At 39.6% G+C, this 15,217-nt stretch overlaps 1 protein-coding gene across 2 annotated transcripts in view; it reads right to left on the bottom strand.

The window, feature by feature from the left end:
• Window positions 1–15,200, bottom strand: part of LOC113010977 (ephrin type-B receptor 1-B) — a 436,216-nt gene extending 421,016 nt beyond the window's left edge. For both annotated transcript variants that reach the window (XM_080292596.1, XM_080292597.1), the window contains exons 1-13: window positions 15,045–15,200; window positions 14,768–14,854; window positions 14,200–14,242; window positions 9,517–9,588; window positions 9,020–9,154; window positions 8,799–8,843; window positions 5,123–5,239; window positions 3,307–3,372; window positions 3,150–3,185; window positions 2,921–2,983; window positions 2,791–2,826; window positions 2,644–2,685; window positions 127–210 (exon numbers count right to left, since the gene is read on the bottom strand). In XM_080292596.1, coding sequence (XP_080148722.1) covers window positions 127–210; window positions 2,644–2,685; window positions 2,791–2,826; window positions 2,921–2,983; window positions 3,150–3,185; window positions 3,307–3,372; window positions 5,123–5,239; window positions 8,799–8,843; window positions 9,020–9,154; window positions 9,517–9,588; window positions 14,200–14,242; window positions 14,768–14,808 — 780 coding nt within the window. In that variant the 5' untranslated portion in view covers window positions 14,809–14,854; window positions 15,045–15,200. The remainder of the gene's footprint in view (window positions 1–126; window positions 211–2,643; window positions 2,686–2,790; window positions 2,827–2,920; window positions 2,984–3,149; window positions 3,186–3,306; window positions 3,373–5,122; window positions 5,240–8,798; window positions 8,844–9,019; window positions 9,155–9,516; window positions 9,589–14,199; window positions 14,243–14,767; window positions 14,855–15,044) is intronic.
• Window positions 15,201–15,217: the final 17 nt, after the last annotated feature.

The following is a 15,217-nucleotide window of genomic DNA, read 5'->3' as shown; positions in this document are numbered from 1 at the left end:
AAATAAAAAGCTATATGGATGGGTAGACACGAAATGATCAAAAACATGGATTAATATTGTTGCATCTGCATAAAAAATATGAAGAAGTTAAAAATCAAATGCTTTAAGAAAAAAAAAAGGCTTCACCTTGCCTCCTTTTGGTGAAAGAAATTGTGGAGGATATTCTACAACTTCTTCTGGTCCTGGTGGGCCAGGCGGGCCCTGTTCGCCCTGTAACATGACATTTTTGAGGCATTTGACTGTCCATATACATCAAAATATACAGCATCATGAAAAAGCATTTTCCCTTTTCCTGATTTCTTAGTTTTTCGCATCATTTATAAAAGGAGAATATATATTGCCAAATACTTGACCGTGCCAGCCTTGGCAGGAAGAAATACAACCAAGTGTTCACAATAACTGGTAATGAGTCTTTCACATCAATGTGGAGAAATTTTGGCCCATTCTCATTTGCCAAATTGATTTGATTCAGCAACATTGGAGGGTTTTTGAGCATGAATGGATTGTTCAAAGTCATACCAAAAGCCCTACATGTTGTGTTTTTTTATTGAACCATTCATAGTGGTGTTTTGCTGTATTTAATTGTCCTGTTGCATAACCTGACCATGCTTGACCTTTAGGGCACAAACTATGGCTGGACATTCTCCTTCAGGATTATCTGGTAGAATTCGTGGTTACATCAGTTACGGGAAGTAAACAAAGGTTCATAAGCAGCAAAGAAGACCCACACCATCACACCATCACCACCATTTTTGGCCATGTCTCAGCAAGTGAAGCCTGCAGGTCTTTAGATGCTGTTCTGCAGTTGTTTGTGATCTCCTGGATGAGTCATTGATTCACTCATGGAGTAATTGTGGTACCCTGTCCACTCCTGGGAAGGTTCACCACTGTACAGGTTAATCTCTGGCTCTCTTCCACAGCATGTCTTTTATCCTGCCTTCCTTCTCTCACCCCAACGGGTTGCAGCAGATGGTCGCCCCTCCCTGAGCCTGGTTTTGCCGGAGGTTTCTTCCCGTTAAAAGGGAGTTTGTACTTCCCACTGTCGCCAAAGTGCTTGCTCATAGAGGGTCATATGATTGCTGGGTTTGACTTTGTTTCTTAGTTGTTCTTGAATTTCTTGGGGTTTTTTTTTTTAGACCTTTTAGCCTACTTCACTTCATCAGGCAGGTTTAAGTAATTTCTTTATTCAGCAGGTCTGGCAGCAATCGTGTCTGGGTGTGGCTAGCAGAGATGGGCAGTAACCCGTTAATCCGATTACTTTTTTCGAGTAAAGTAAGGGATTGCTATTGCAAAAAAGGCAATTAGATTACTGTTACTTTCCCATAAGCACACTGCATTACTAAAACCTTGATTTTTTGGGGGGGAGTGTCTCATGACAATGACGTAAGCGAGTGAGACATTCTGGCAACAGCTGTGTGCAGATCAACAATGGATAATGTAACGAGTGCAGCGTTTAAAGCCTGGAAGTACTGACCTTACTTTGAGTTTGATTCCGTAAAAAGTGACAAAAACATTAGCATTCGCTGTTCACTGCATGGGAAGAAAACTTCTTTTTACATCGAAAAAAAACCCTAAACATCTGAGCAAGCACCAAATATGCTGCCGCTGGAATGTGAAATTCACAGAGAAACTGCCGTATCCTTCCACTGACCGCTGCGGCACACCTGCACCAGGGCAAACCTCCGCCTGCCCCACTCCTGCTATACAGGTGAAAATAGAGCAACCGGACCGCTGAGTCTTTGATTTTATTTATTTTCTGCTGTGTTTTACATGAAAGAGTGAGCGTAAACACAGAAAACTGTTTTATTTTATATGCTGGAATATGCAGAAAATAGGTTTAAATGTTAAACAAATTTCTTCCAGTCAGAGAATGTGGCATATAATTTAATGTTTGCTTGATGCATAAAGTTAAAAGATTAAAACTAATAAAACAAGTTTTAAAAAGAGACTTTTTCATTTGATTACATTTTATATGATGGATTATGCAGAAAAAGTAGAATTGGGCTGAAAGAGCTATTGCTTTATTACCTATTTAGGAGATAAATCATGTTTTTAAAAGTAACTAAGTTACTAATTACTTTTCAAAATAAGTAATCAGTAAAGGTGGTTAGCACTGTTGCCACACAGCAAGAAGGTCCTGAGTTCAATTCCACCAGCAGGCCAGGGTCTTTCTATGTGGAGTTTGCATGTTCTCCCATGTTTGCGTGGGTTCTCCCCGGGTACTCCGGCTTCCTCTCACAGTCCAAAAATATGCAGTTAGGGGGGATAGGTTAATTGGTCAATCTAAATTGCCCATAGGTGTGAATCTGTGAGTGAATGTGAGTGCGAATGGTTGTCTGTGTCTCTATGTGTTAGCCCTGCGACAGACTGGCGACCTGCCCAGGGTGTACCCCGCCTCTCGCCCTGTGACAGCTGGGATAGGCTCCAGCGCCCCCCGTGACCCTGGAAAGGATAAGCGGAAGCGAATGGATGGATAATCAGTAAAGTAATGGGATTACATTTTTCGGGAAATAATCAGTAATTAGTTACCGATTACTTTTTCCAAGTAACTTGACCAACACTGGTGGCTAGTGAAACCAAATTCACATTCCAAAAAACGTGGCTAATGATAGATAATTCATGATTACCAAAAAGGTTTCTTACCTCATCACCTGCGTCACCTGTCAGTGATCTTCCAGCATCACCCTGCCCAATAACCAAAAGTGTAGTAAGTGTTGGCTTTGCATATGTGTATCTCCGTATAATAGTTTTCAACAAGCACTGTCAAATACTGTGAAGCTTATGACTCACTGTTTGTCCTCTCACGCCTGCAGCTCCCTCTAAACCCTAAATGCACACAGATGCACAAGTGACACTCAGTGATATATGATACTGAAATAAAAGATGCATAAATATTTATCTATTTTTATGCATTTATTACCTGAGGGCCAGGAGGGCCAGGGGGACCACTGTAACCTTTAGGACCAATAAATCCGTGTCTTCCCTGTTTTAGGAAACCATGCAGTCATGTTAAAAATGCAGTGTTCGGGTAGCAGTTGGTATGAAGAGCACAATACGGAGAGAAAGTTTTAAGATATTTATTGCCTGCTTTAATTTTTGAAAGTGTTTCGCAGAGAATTGTTCAATTGTTCAAATTTAAAAAAACATACAGGAGGGCCAGGCTGTCCATCTCGCCCACGCTCACCCTGCAAATTAAAATAGAAAAGACAGAAAAAGAGGATAGCATTTTTACAGACAGGGTACATATATATTACAAATGATTCTGGAATGCACACAAAGAGGGGTGTTAACTGTAGGAGAACTTACAGGAACTCCCGGAAGTGCATCTAAATATGAAGCTTCTCCTTTATCTCCTTTAGGCCCAGGTAATCCCTGACAAAAACACAGTTAAAGCTCATGATATATTTAATATTGTTACAATGGTCACCATTTTTACAAAGGAAACTGCCACAAAGGGTCTTTTAGGCAGTTTAAAAAGAAGCAAGAAGAAAAGAAGAAGAAGCAGCAACAAGATTCTGCATATGTGTCATTGATAGATATTGTTCTGTTTAAGTATCATCCTACCACTTGTATTGTACTGAAAGGTAGTTGAGTGTAGAGATACCTAAAACATGTCCACTATGAGTAATGTAACTCTTTTTTTAAACCACTAATGAAATGTCTTCAAAGAGGATGGTGGAACATCTGAAGGTCTCGCCATTGAATGAATAATTTAAAACATGAGTATTCTACTTACCGGTAGAGATGGCACGATACCACTTTTTTAAGTCCGATACCGATACCGATATCATAAATTTGGATATCTGCCGATACCGATATGAATCCGATATAGTGTTTTTTAATCAACAAAACTGTTTTTTAAAATATCTTGCTGCATTTTGCAAGTCTGCAAGTTCATACTCAAGTTTAAAACAACAACTACACTAAAGCTATTCTGTTATACCTGTATACAAAAAAAATATTTCATAGTTCAGCAATACTGATCAATCTAATAAACTTAGACCTACACCATCCTCCCTATTCTGGTATTTTAAAGAGTACTTAGCGTAAATATTAAGCAACCTAACTAATAGGGTTCCAACTCCCAGCAACAACAAAAAGAAATAAATAAAAAATAGGGAACCACCCCTCACGCTCCACCTCATGATGCTTAATCGACGTAATCAACCTTAATTTGATGCAGTGTGAAAAAAAATGCACAGAAATCAATTATTTTTCAAGAAATATTAAATAGATTCAACATCTTTCTTCAACAAAATTGCAGACTGCACAGATGGTACCTTCCCAAAGTAAAAAGTACTATAGCTTACTAGGGTATATATTAGACTTAATAGTCACTATATACAGTAATTGACTTCTATTCATTTTACATCAAATTAAAACTTTGGGTGTCAGATAATTATTTATTAAAAGCTCGACATTTTAAATGAGAATAAGAAAGAAAAGTATGTCTTTGTGCCCCCTTTTCCCTGTTCATGCCCTATCGGCCCCCCTGGCTAAACTTTGCTAGATCCGCCCCTGCACAGTTACGTCAGCTGTAGAAAAAGATCCTGGTGTAGAAAGTAATAATAAATAAATTCTAACAACAGCTGATCAAGCTTAAATGTGCTGCTGTTGTTCAGCCGCTGGTTTCCTCTTTCTGGTGCAAAGTGGGCCAAAAACAAACAAGAGACACGGACTCGCGACAGAAAAGCCGATCAGCTGATCATTTAAGCAGTTTCACGATTGAAGTAGCAGCCGGAGAGCGAGAGGCAGTCGCTTGTTAAGCTTAACGTGGGAATGCTTTACAAACATTCAGAGATGGACTTACACACTTGCTTTACTTCTCTCGGGGATAACTTTGTCGGAGATGAAATGCCAGGTTGCTAGCGAAGCTCCAAATGCTATCCAGACCACCGACAGGTCCCGCATGCCACAGCCGCTCTATCACGTGATGCATACTGCTCCGACTGCTAACGTTCTGAGGCGAGTTACGGCGTGTTGCAAGTTTTGTGAGGTGCTTTCGTGATATTTAATGGATCGGATTACATTTTTTATTTTTCTCCGATATCCGATCCAGTAATTTAGGTCAGTATCGGACCGATACCGATACGTAATATCGGATCGGTCCATCTCTACTTACCGGTGAGCCATGGAGGCCATCCAAACCAGGCAAACCGGGGATTCCCGGCCTACCTTGTGTCCCGTTACAACCATCTAATCCTGGCAACCCAGGCTCACCACCTGCTCCGGGGTGACCCTGAGAAAAATAGCACAGTTGTGGTCACGTACAAACACAGAGTGTTGGAAATGACAGTTGTTGTCTTCCTTGTTAATTTAAAATGATATGTACATATCCTTTACAGCAGTGATATCTAAAGGCCACTATAACTATAATTATATAGTGGTGGATGACTAAGTAAACCAGCATACTGAAGATACAGCTTCAAGTTGTAGTGAAGAGAACCACACTGGCACCAGCAGTGTGTATTATATTTGTCCACTAGAGGGCATAACACATGAGCCTCCAATATTTTAACTGCAAGAATTGGGCAGTTACACAACTGCGGACACCATATTTTCACTGACAGACTGCCTGATATTGATTACTTCTTTGACACTGTAGAAAAATAAATGATCAGCACATAAGAGAAGTCCATCTATCCATTTTGTCAGCTGCCAATTCAATTCAGTGTCGAGGAGAGCTGGAGCCTATTCCAGCTGTTATCGGGAGAGAGGCCAGCTACATCAATCAATCAATCAATCTTTATTTATAAAGCACTTTTCATACAGAAAAAATGTAGCACAAAGTGCTTTACATAGTTAAAAGCAGCCCACCCCACCCTCCAACTCACTCCCCACACTCTCAATACACATATATCCCCCCACCCCCACCCACACACACATACACACACGTGCACACTTAAAGAGTAAAAATTGGGCTGGGCTCGCATGAGCCAAGTGAGGAAACATTATAACAGAGAGCCGTCTGCACCGGGAGCCGGTCACAGACCGCAGCCTCCGGGCTGGGCACACAGCAGGAGGGAGGCCAAGGAGCCCCCCAACCAGGCTGAGAGGACCCCAGAGACCCAGCAGCCACGGTCAATAACAGCCCCGGTGCAGAGAGCGCCCTCCGAGGAAACACTGGAGATATGACGCAATACGATATATACAGGGTAAAATGATAAAATAAATAAGAACAGGATACAATATAAATATAAATAGAGTAAGAAGATTAAAAAATGAATAAGAATAAAATCAAAAAATATTCGGTAAATCCTAAATTAATAATAGAGTAACAGGATAGAATAAATAAGCATAAAAAATAAATAAACGCTAAGTAAAAGCTAAATTAAAAAGGTGGGTCTTGAGCCTGTTCTTAAAAACATGTACGTTCTCTGCAGCACTGAGCTCCTCCGGCAGGCTGTTCCACAGACGAGGACCATACCACTGAAAAGCTGCCTCTCCGTGAGTATGTGTCCTGACTTTAGGGACAATTAAAAGGCCAGTACCAGAGGACCTCAGGGTCCACGAGGGTTCATATGGTAAAAGCAGATCTGAGAGATAAGAAGGCCCAAGACCATTAAGACATTTAAAAACCAATAAAAGAACTTTAAAATCGATCCTGAAACACACGGGGAGCCAGTGCAGCGATTCTAAAACCGGTGTAATGTGGGCCCGCCCTCTGGTCTTCGTCAGCACACGAGCTGCCGAGTTTTGCAAGAGTTGTAAAGTTGAAATATTCTTCTTAGGAAGACCAGAGAGCAGGGCATTACAGTAATCAATGCGACTGGTAATAAAAGCATGCATCAGCATCTCCGTGTTGGCCCGAGAGAGAATAGGGCGGACTCTGGCTATATTTTTTAGATGATAAAATCCAATTTTGGTTACATGTTTAACATGTGGGATAAAACCAAGCTCAGAGTCAAAAATAACACCCAGGTTTTTCACTTGTAGCGAAGGACATAGTGAAAATGCCTCTAATTTAGACAAGAGTTTCTCTCTCTGAGCCTCAGGACCGACAATTAAAACTTCAGTCTTGTCCTGGTTAAGCTGTAAAAAGTTTTCTGCCATCCAAGATCTTATATCCAAGATACAGTTAAAAAGGGCATCCATTGGTCTGGTGTCATCAGGAGACACGGAGATGTACAGCTGCGTGTCATCAGCGTAACTGTGGAAGTTCACTCCATGCCTCCTGATGACACTGCCGAGAGGCAACATATACAAATTAAAAAGTACAGGGCCTAGAACCGACCCTTGAGGCACACCACATGTCATTTTATGGATCTTAGAGGAGCATGTATCCATACTCACCATAAAAGATCTGTCAGAGAGATAGGAAGTGAACCAGTTGTGTACAGCACCAGAGAGGCCCACCATGTGTTTTAGTCTGTTTAAAAGAATAGCGTGGTCTACTGTATCAAAGGCTGCGCTTAGATCCAGTAGCACCAGGACTGAGAGCTTTTGGGCGTCCCAGTTACATCTAAGATCATTTAAAACCTTTAGGAGAGCCGTCTCTGTGCTGTGGTTCACCCTAAATCCAGACTGGAATATCTCCAGGATCTGTCTATCATTGAGAAAATCAGTAATCTGAGTAAAAACAAGTTTTTCTAAGACTTTACTTAAAAATGGTAAGTTGGATACAGGTCTGTAGTTATTAAAATCATTACAATTCAAATTGCTCTTCTTCAGAAGGGGCCTCACCACCGCCGTTTTAAAGGCAGCAGGGAAGACACCCAACTGAAGAGAGCAATTCATCATGTATAAAAGCTCAGCCTCAAAAAATCCATAAAGTGTTTTAAAGAGTGAAGAAGGAATTGGATCTAAAAGACATGTGGTGGGTCTCACTGTGGAGAAAACCTTCTGAAAGTTCTCAGCATTAACCAGGACAAAGCTGTCCAGTGTCTCCTCAGGTACAATCGAGCCCTCAGATGTGTTCACAATCATATCGCGATTAGATAAAATATCAGATCTGATGGCGCTGATCTTTCCCCTGAAGTGGTCTGCAAACTGCTCACAGAGCGAGTCTGTGGGGGTTCTTTTGGAGCTTTTAAAATCAGGGTTAAATAAATGATCTATGGTGGAAAAGAGGACCTTGGGATTATTTTTGTTAATACTGATTATTTTGGCGAAGTATGAATTTCTTGACTTCCTTAATGTATTATTGTACATTTTAAGTTGTTCGGAAAATATTTGATGGTTGATATTATTTTTATTTTTCCTCCATCTCCTTTCTGCTGCCCTGCAATTTCTTTTGAGTTTTTTGACTTCTTCGTTTCTCCAGGGTGATGCATGTTTTACGTTAATCTTTTTGGTGGTGAGTGGAGCAACGGAGTCAAGGCTTTTCTTCAGTTTGCTGTTAAAATAACTAAAAATCAAATCGCAGGGTGCAGGTAAAATCACAGGGGGGCATTTGACTAAAACCCTGGTAAAATTTGCAGCCACTTCAGAGGTTAGATAGCGCCTCCTCACAGTTCGCACTGAGGTCTTCCGCTGAATAAAACCGGTGATGTTAAAAAACACACAGTAGTGGTCAGAGACAGCCAAGTCAACAACAGAGGACACGCTGGTGGACAGCCCATGGGTGATGACCAGGTCCAGAGTGTGTCCTCTGTATAGCTCACATTCACCCTTACAGCCAATTTAGAATCACAAGTTAACCTAACAAGCATTTCTTCTGTACCAAAAGAGGAAGCCAGGGTACCCTGAGGGTAAAAAGACACTTGCCTACTCACATGAAATTAGTTATTGCTGTCAGTATGAGATGTTTATTTTTTGACATTTGGAATTAAATCTATAAAAAACAGTAGTTTACTTACTGGTAAACCACTTCTACCAGGAAAACCAGGAGCACCAGTCTTTCCCTGTAATATAAAGACATTTATTGCAATAGCTATTCATTCATCCTTAGTCTCAAAAAATAAAGAGGAAATTCATCATTTAACATTTTTGGCATTATTTTGAACCCATATATATATATATATATGTATATATATATATATATATATATATTCACACCAACATGGAAATGAACACTAACTTGACTTCCTTTAGGCCCCTCTGGGCCATGTGATCCAGCTGCTCCCTTCCTGCCTTTCTCTCCAGGAAGCCCTTCACGTCCCTGCAGTCCCATTAGTCCCCGTGGACCTTCCTGGCCTAGTCTACCAGGAGCGCCCTACAAAGCAAAAACACTGTTAAAATAACACTTTTTCCAGTGAAGATATTCATGGCTTGTATTTAGAATAACAACAATGCAGATCTCTGTGTGACTTAATTAAGTTTCACTCAACTGTTTTCTTTTTTGCCTGTTCTAGAGATATAATCATCATCATCATCATCATCATCATCATCATCATCATTATTATTATTATTATTATTATTATTAGAGAAACTAATGATTTGCTAAATCCACCCCAACAGTAAAGCATCCTGCATAACAGTCCTGACAGACTAATGAAGACAAAAACCCTTTCAGTTTAAAAACCAAGTTAAGTTTCTGTTCCATTTCATAACGTTGTGAAGAGAAACAGTCCATACCCGTGCACCTTTGGCAGGAAGACACCGACATACAGAGCAGTCTCTACCTTGACACGGGCCTTCAGTGTTTCCCTGAAAAAAGAAAAGTAAAACAAACAAAACACAGGTGCTCGTAAGCATTAGAAGAGAACAGCAGGCTGATTATATTTGCTGATTCTCAGTCTTGAGAAAAAATATAGTTTCCTATAGAGACTGAACAGTGCAGATTAGAAAGCTTTGCACATATCAGTGTTCTCACACTGATGGCTAAATAGACATGACCTTGATAAGAATTATTTTGTCTTGACATTCTACTGAAAACCTGTACTGAGTTCAAACATCAGTGTGTGTGTGTCTTCTGGGAGTGTTGCACCGCAGAAATATCTGTGTTGAAAACATTAGTAATGTTTTCTCTAAGGCCACTAAATATTTACACTGGTGAAAATTAGTGAGACCCTTCTGCACATCTGTTGATTAACCTGTCTGCTTTAGATCTAAACTTCATGGGATGCGCCCCAACTTTCAGAAAATGAAGTGCAACGGTCAGTTATACTTTTAATAGGACAGTGGGGTTCAGTGTAATAACCAAATGCACTTTGTGGGAATAGAAAACGCTGGAATTTTTCTATTGCTACAGAAAATATTTAAACAAGTAGTATAATAATAATAATAATAATAATAATAATAATAATAATAATAATACATTTTATTTGAGGGCGCCTTTCAGAAACCCAAGGTCACCTTACAAAAAACACAATTAATAAAAGGAACAATAGTCATAAAATACATAAAATAAGTCAAAATTACAAAACAGAGCGTGACAACAGATAAAATCAGCATTAAAGCGAATAAGCCAGTTTAAACAGATGTGTTTTGAGCTGTGTCTTAAATAAATATTACATGCATAATATTTAATGTATTTTGGATTTTGTCTAACTAACACAGGGTCAGAATTATATAGAGAGAGTCAATTACAGGGAGTGCAGAATTATTAGGCAAATGAGTATTTTGTCCACATCATCCTCTTCATGCATGTTGTCTTACTCCAAGCTGTATAGGCTCGAAAGCCTACTACCAATTAAGCATATTAGGTGATGTGCATCTCTGTAATGAGAAGGGGTGTGGTCTAATGACATCAACACCCTATATCAGGTGTGCATAATTATTAGGCAACTTTCTTTCCTTTGGCAAAATGGGTCAAAAGAAGGACTTGACAGGCTCAGAAAAGTCAAAAATAGTGAGATATCTTGCAGAGGGATGCAGCAGTCTCAAAATTGCAAAGCTTCTGAAGCGTGATCATCGAACAATCAAGCGTTTCGTTCAAAATAGTCAACAGAGTCGCAAGAAGCGTGTGGAAAAACCAAGGCGCAAAATAACTGCCCATGAACTGAGAAAAGTCAAGCGTGCAGCTGCCAAGATGCCACTTGCCACCAGTTTGGCCATATTTCAGAGCTGCAACATCACTGGAGTGCCCAAAAGCACAAGGGGTGCAATACTCAGAGACATGGCCAAGGTAAGAAAGGCTGAAAGACGACCACCACTGAACAAGACACACAAGCTGAAACGTCAAGACTGGGCCAAGAAATATCTCAAGACTGGTTTTTCTAAGGTTTTATGGACTGATGAAATGAGAGTGAGTCTTGATGGGCCAGATGGATGGGCCCGTGGCTGGATTGGTAATGGGCAGAGAGCTCCACTCCGACTCAGACGCCAGCAAGGTGGAGGTGGAGTACTGGTTTGGGCTGGTATCATCAAAGATGAGCTTGTGGGGCCTTTTCGGGTTGAGGATGGAGTCAAGCTCAACTCCCAGTCCTACTGCCAGTTTCTGGAAGACACCTTCTTCAAGCAGTGGTACAGGAAGAAATCTGCATCCTTCAAGAAAAACATGATTTTCATGCAGGACAATGCTCCATCACACGCGTCCAAGTACTCCACAGCGTGGCTGGCAAGAAAGGGTATAAAAGAAGAAAAACTAATGACATGGCCACCTTGTTCACCTGATCTGAACCCCATTGAGAACCTGTGGTCCATCATCAAATGTGAGATTTACAAGGAGGGAAAACAGTACACCTCTCTGAACAGTGTCTGGGAGGCTGTGGTTGCTGCTGCACGCAGTGTTGATGGTGAACAGATCAAAACACTGACAGAATCCATGGATGGCAGGCTTTTGAGTGTCCTTGCAAAGAAAGGTGGCTATATTGGTCGCTGATTTGTTTTTGTTTTGTTTTTGAATGTCAGAAATGTATATTTGTGAATGTGAAGATGTTATATTGGTTTCACTGGTAAAAATAAATAATTGAAATGGGTATATATTTGTTTTTTGTTAAGTTGCCTAATAATTATGCACAGTAATAGTCACCTGCACACACAGATATCCCCCTAAAATAGCTAAAACTAAAAACAAACTAAAAACTACTTCCAAAAACATTCAGCTTTGATATTAATGACTTTTTTGGGTTCATTGAGAACATGGTTGTTGTTCAATAATAAAATTATTCCTCAAAAATACAACTTGCCTAATAATTCTGCACTCCCTGTATATACACATACCCCATTTAATATTTGGTATAAATGTCCTTTGGTGAGTTATACCTTGACATGACACTTTTCATAGCCATCAACAAGTTTCTACCATAATTCTGTCCAAATATTTCACCACGCTTCATGGAAGAATTGGTGGAGTCCATTTAAAATGGCTGGTTTCCTGGCACAGACTGAGCATTAAGGCTCCATCCAGCCTCTGAAGTGGAGGTGGTAACTGTCATTCTCACCACGTTACACTTAGGTGTAAACTGCTCTAGTGCAAAAGGGACCCTCAGGTTCCCGTTGAGTGGATTCGAACCCCCGACCTTCTAATCATGGGGCAACCATGCTACCTACTGAGCTATCCCTGCCCCTGCCACCTCTAGCCAACAAACACCACCAAAGTTAAAGTTTTCCATCACCTGTCTACTCTTAGAATTTCTGTCCAGTAAAATTATGAACAGAATCGGTGACAAAGGGCAGCTTTGGCAGAGTCCAACACCCACCAGAAATAAGTCTAACATTGTCAGCAATCTGAACCATGCTCCTGTTGCAGTTGTACAGGGATTGAACGGTCTATAGCAACAAGCCAGACAGCTAATACTCCCGCAGCACCCCCCACAGTGGGCGCTACTCAAGGAGCATTGTCGAATACCTTCTCCAAGTCTTCAAAACACATGTAGACATGTGTAGAGTGGTTTGGCAAACACCTACGCACACTCGAATATCATCAAGAGGATAAAGAGCTGGTTCTAGAAGCTTTTTGTTAGCCTTTCGATATGTCTAGGATCATTTTCTTGTTGGACGACCTATTTGTGTTCAAATTCATTTCAAGTAGTAGTCCTCTTGTTTCATTGTTCCATCCACTTTGCGCAATGTGAAAGAAATCATTAAAATGACATCCATGTATGTCCATGATGAGTATATGTAAACTTCTGACCACAGCTATAACTGTTTGCTTGCCAATGGTGTCATATGTGAATAATGCTAAGTATTAAAACTCTGTGAATATTAAAGTTAAATTCTTTGTGCAAGAAAACACAAAGTGAGACATTTGAGAATATCAAATGTGAAAGTTATTATTAGTAATTTTTTAGTATTAAACACAAACTATTGGATAACAACATGGTCTTTTTACCACTCGCACACTTTTTTGGCAACAAAACCACCTGCCCTGTTCTGCTTGCTACAATAGTTGAGCCATGATTATTAATTAAAATAAAAGGCTTTGACTTTGGTCAGTGAGTTAAAAGTATAGGAAAGCCCAATGCTCAGCTTGGCTGCCTGGTTCAGAAAAATATTGTGATACTTGGAAGTTGATCAGTTTATTTGTTTATTTTAAATTTGTTTATATATATATATATATATATATATATATATATATATATATATATATATATATATATATATATTTATCATTTGCATTTTCTCTATTTTATTATGATGTATTCTCTAAGTAGCTACTATAAACATACTGTGTATAGACAAAAAATAGGCAAAACAGGAACTCAACCAATACATTTGTCACGTCCAGTTTAGCATTTTGAAGTATTTGTGTGCAAAAGCCCATAGTATGCGGCTTAACATAAAGTACCAGGGATAAACAACATCAACAGATAAGGAGCTGAACAGTCTTCCAGGTGCAGTGAGATTCCCCTGGGAAATACTTAGCAAATCCTAACTTAAGAGTCTATCTGTTTGGTATGTTTGTTTGCATAGCGACATACAGATTGTGATAAGCAATAACATGTTGAGTTCACTGAACAGCAGAGTCGGGGCTATGCTTATGTTACACTGATAAACGGAACATAAAACTACAGTCCTGGCTGCTCTAACAGTAGCAGTAGCACCGGCTGCATTAAGGAAAATGTAATTCAAGTGTGTTTAGCAAATTACATGAAAGAATTCATTCAAACCTGAGCCACTGTAGTTGGACTAAGCTCTGCAATGGATGGGGATAGCTATCTAAAGCTAATGCTAATATATTTAAAGTAAAATTAACATGTTTAAAAATGTGGCAACAAAAATTAATGAAATGTGATTTTCTTAAATTAAAATTCATTACTATTCATTACTCAATGTATAATTTATTCGCAATATAGTACTAGAACTCGGAGTAGATATGCTATGTATAATAGTTATGTTAAGTATGAATATAAATGTCTATAAAATAATTCTTACTGCCTTGAGCTGCTGCACAAAGAAGATGAGGGAAAGCATCCACCTGTGAAAACAAGAGTGTTAAAAGGTTAGCGCTTTTCTTTTTGAGCACCTACTGGATGCTATTACACAACTGTAAATGACCAAGAGAGAGACCCTTGTATGGAGTTTGATCTATTAGTCTGATATGTTCTGAGCAAATCTTTCCCACTCACTGTTATCACCTTGGTGTCCACTTAGTATTTGAAAGTGAAAGTATGTGCCTCTGTGCCTGCCTCAGAGCAGATCTTCTTTTTACTTCTAGTATACAAGCATACAGATGTTTGCATATTTGAATAAACAGGCCAGAAGAATGCCTGTCTTCAGGTAAACACACTTACAGAGTTATTAATGTGAGTGTCATAGCTTACGTTCAGTCAAAGAGGTCTGAGTGGAATCTAAAGATAGCAAGGGTTAAGGACTATTTTTTTGATTCAGTCATAAAAATTTGCATTATTATCTGAATACTCTTACCAAAAAGCTAACATGTGCCTCATATTGAGTTCTGCAAAAATATTGTAGTTATTAAAAATATTGGAGTGAGACGTACCAAAGAGCAAACAAAGTCGCAGGAGTAACCGAGGATTTCATCTCTCAAGTCCACTTCACAGCTGCTTGCTGGCCTCAGTGCTGCCACCTGTGGATTAAAACAAAAGAATGAAACAGCAAAAACACCTGTTAGGCAAAGGGCACTTTGTATGAAAGTGAGAGATAAGGTAGAAGATACAGAACATGCAGTTATGACATTTAAAAAGTGGGAGCATGCAACTGATTAAGGATTTTTAAAAGACTAGTTCCACTATGCACAACAAGTATTTGCTACTCACCCAAATTCAGAGCCCAAAATGATTTTCATGAAGTTCATTTAGCTCTAGCCAAGTAGCTTAATCCCTAACTTGAGATTCCATCTTATCTCCTGTCCTCATGCCAGTAAAAAACCAAAGTGAGAAACATCCGCTGCAGGGACCAGCGAGAGTGAGATGAGAAGAAGCGTTTTGAC

The sequence above is a fragment of the Astatotilapia calliptera genome, chromosome 18, assembly GCF_964374335.1.
Source record: "Astatotilapia calliptera chromosome 18, fAstCal68.1, whole genome shotgun sequence".
Lineage (NCBI taxonomy): Eukaryota > Metazoa > Chordata > Actinopteri > Cichliformes > Cichlidae > Astatotilapia > Astatotilapia calliptera.
The sequence above is the reverse complement of the archived record's forward strand: the minus strand, read 5'-3'. Positions and strand labels throughout refer to the sequence as shown.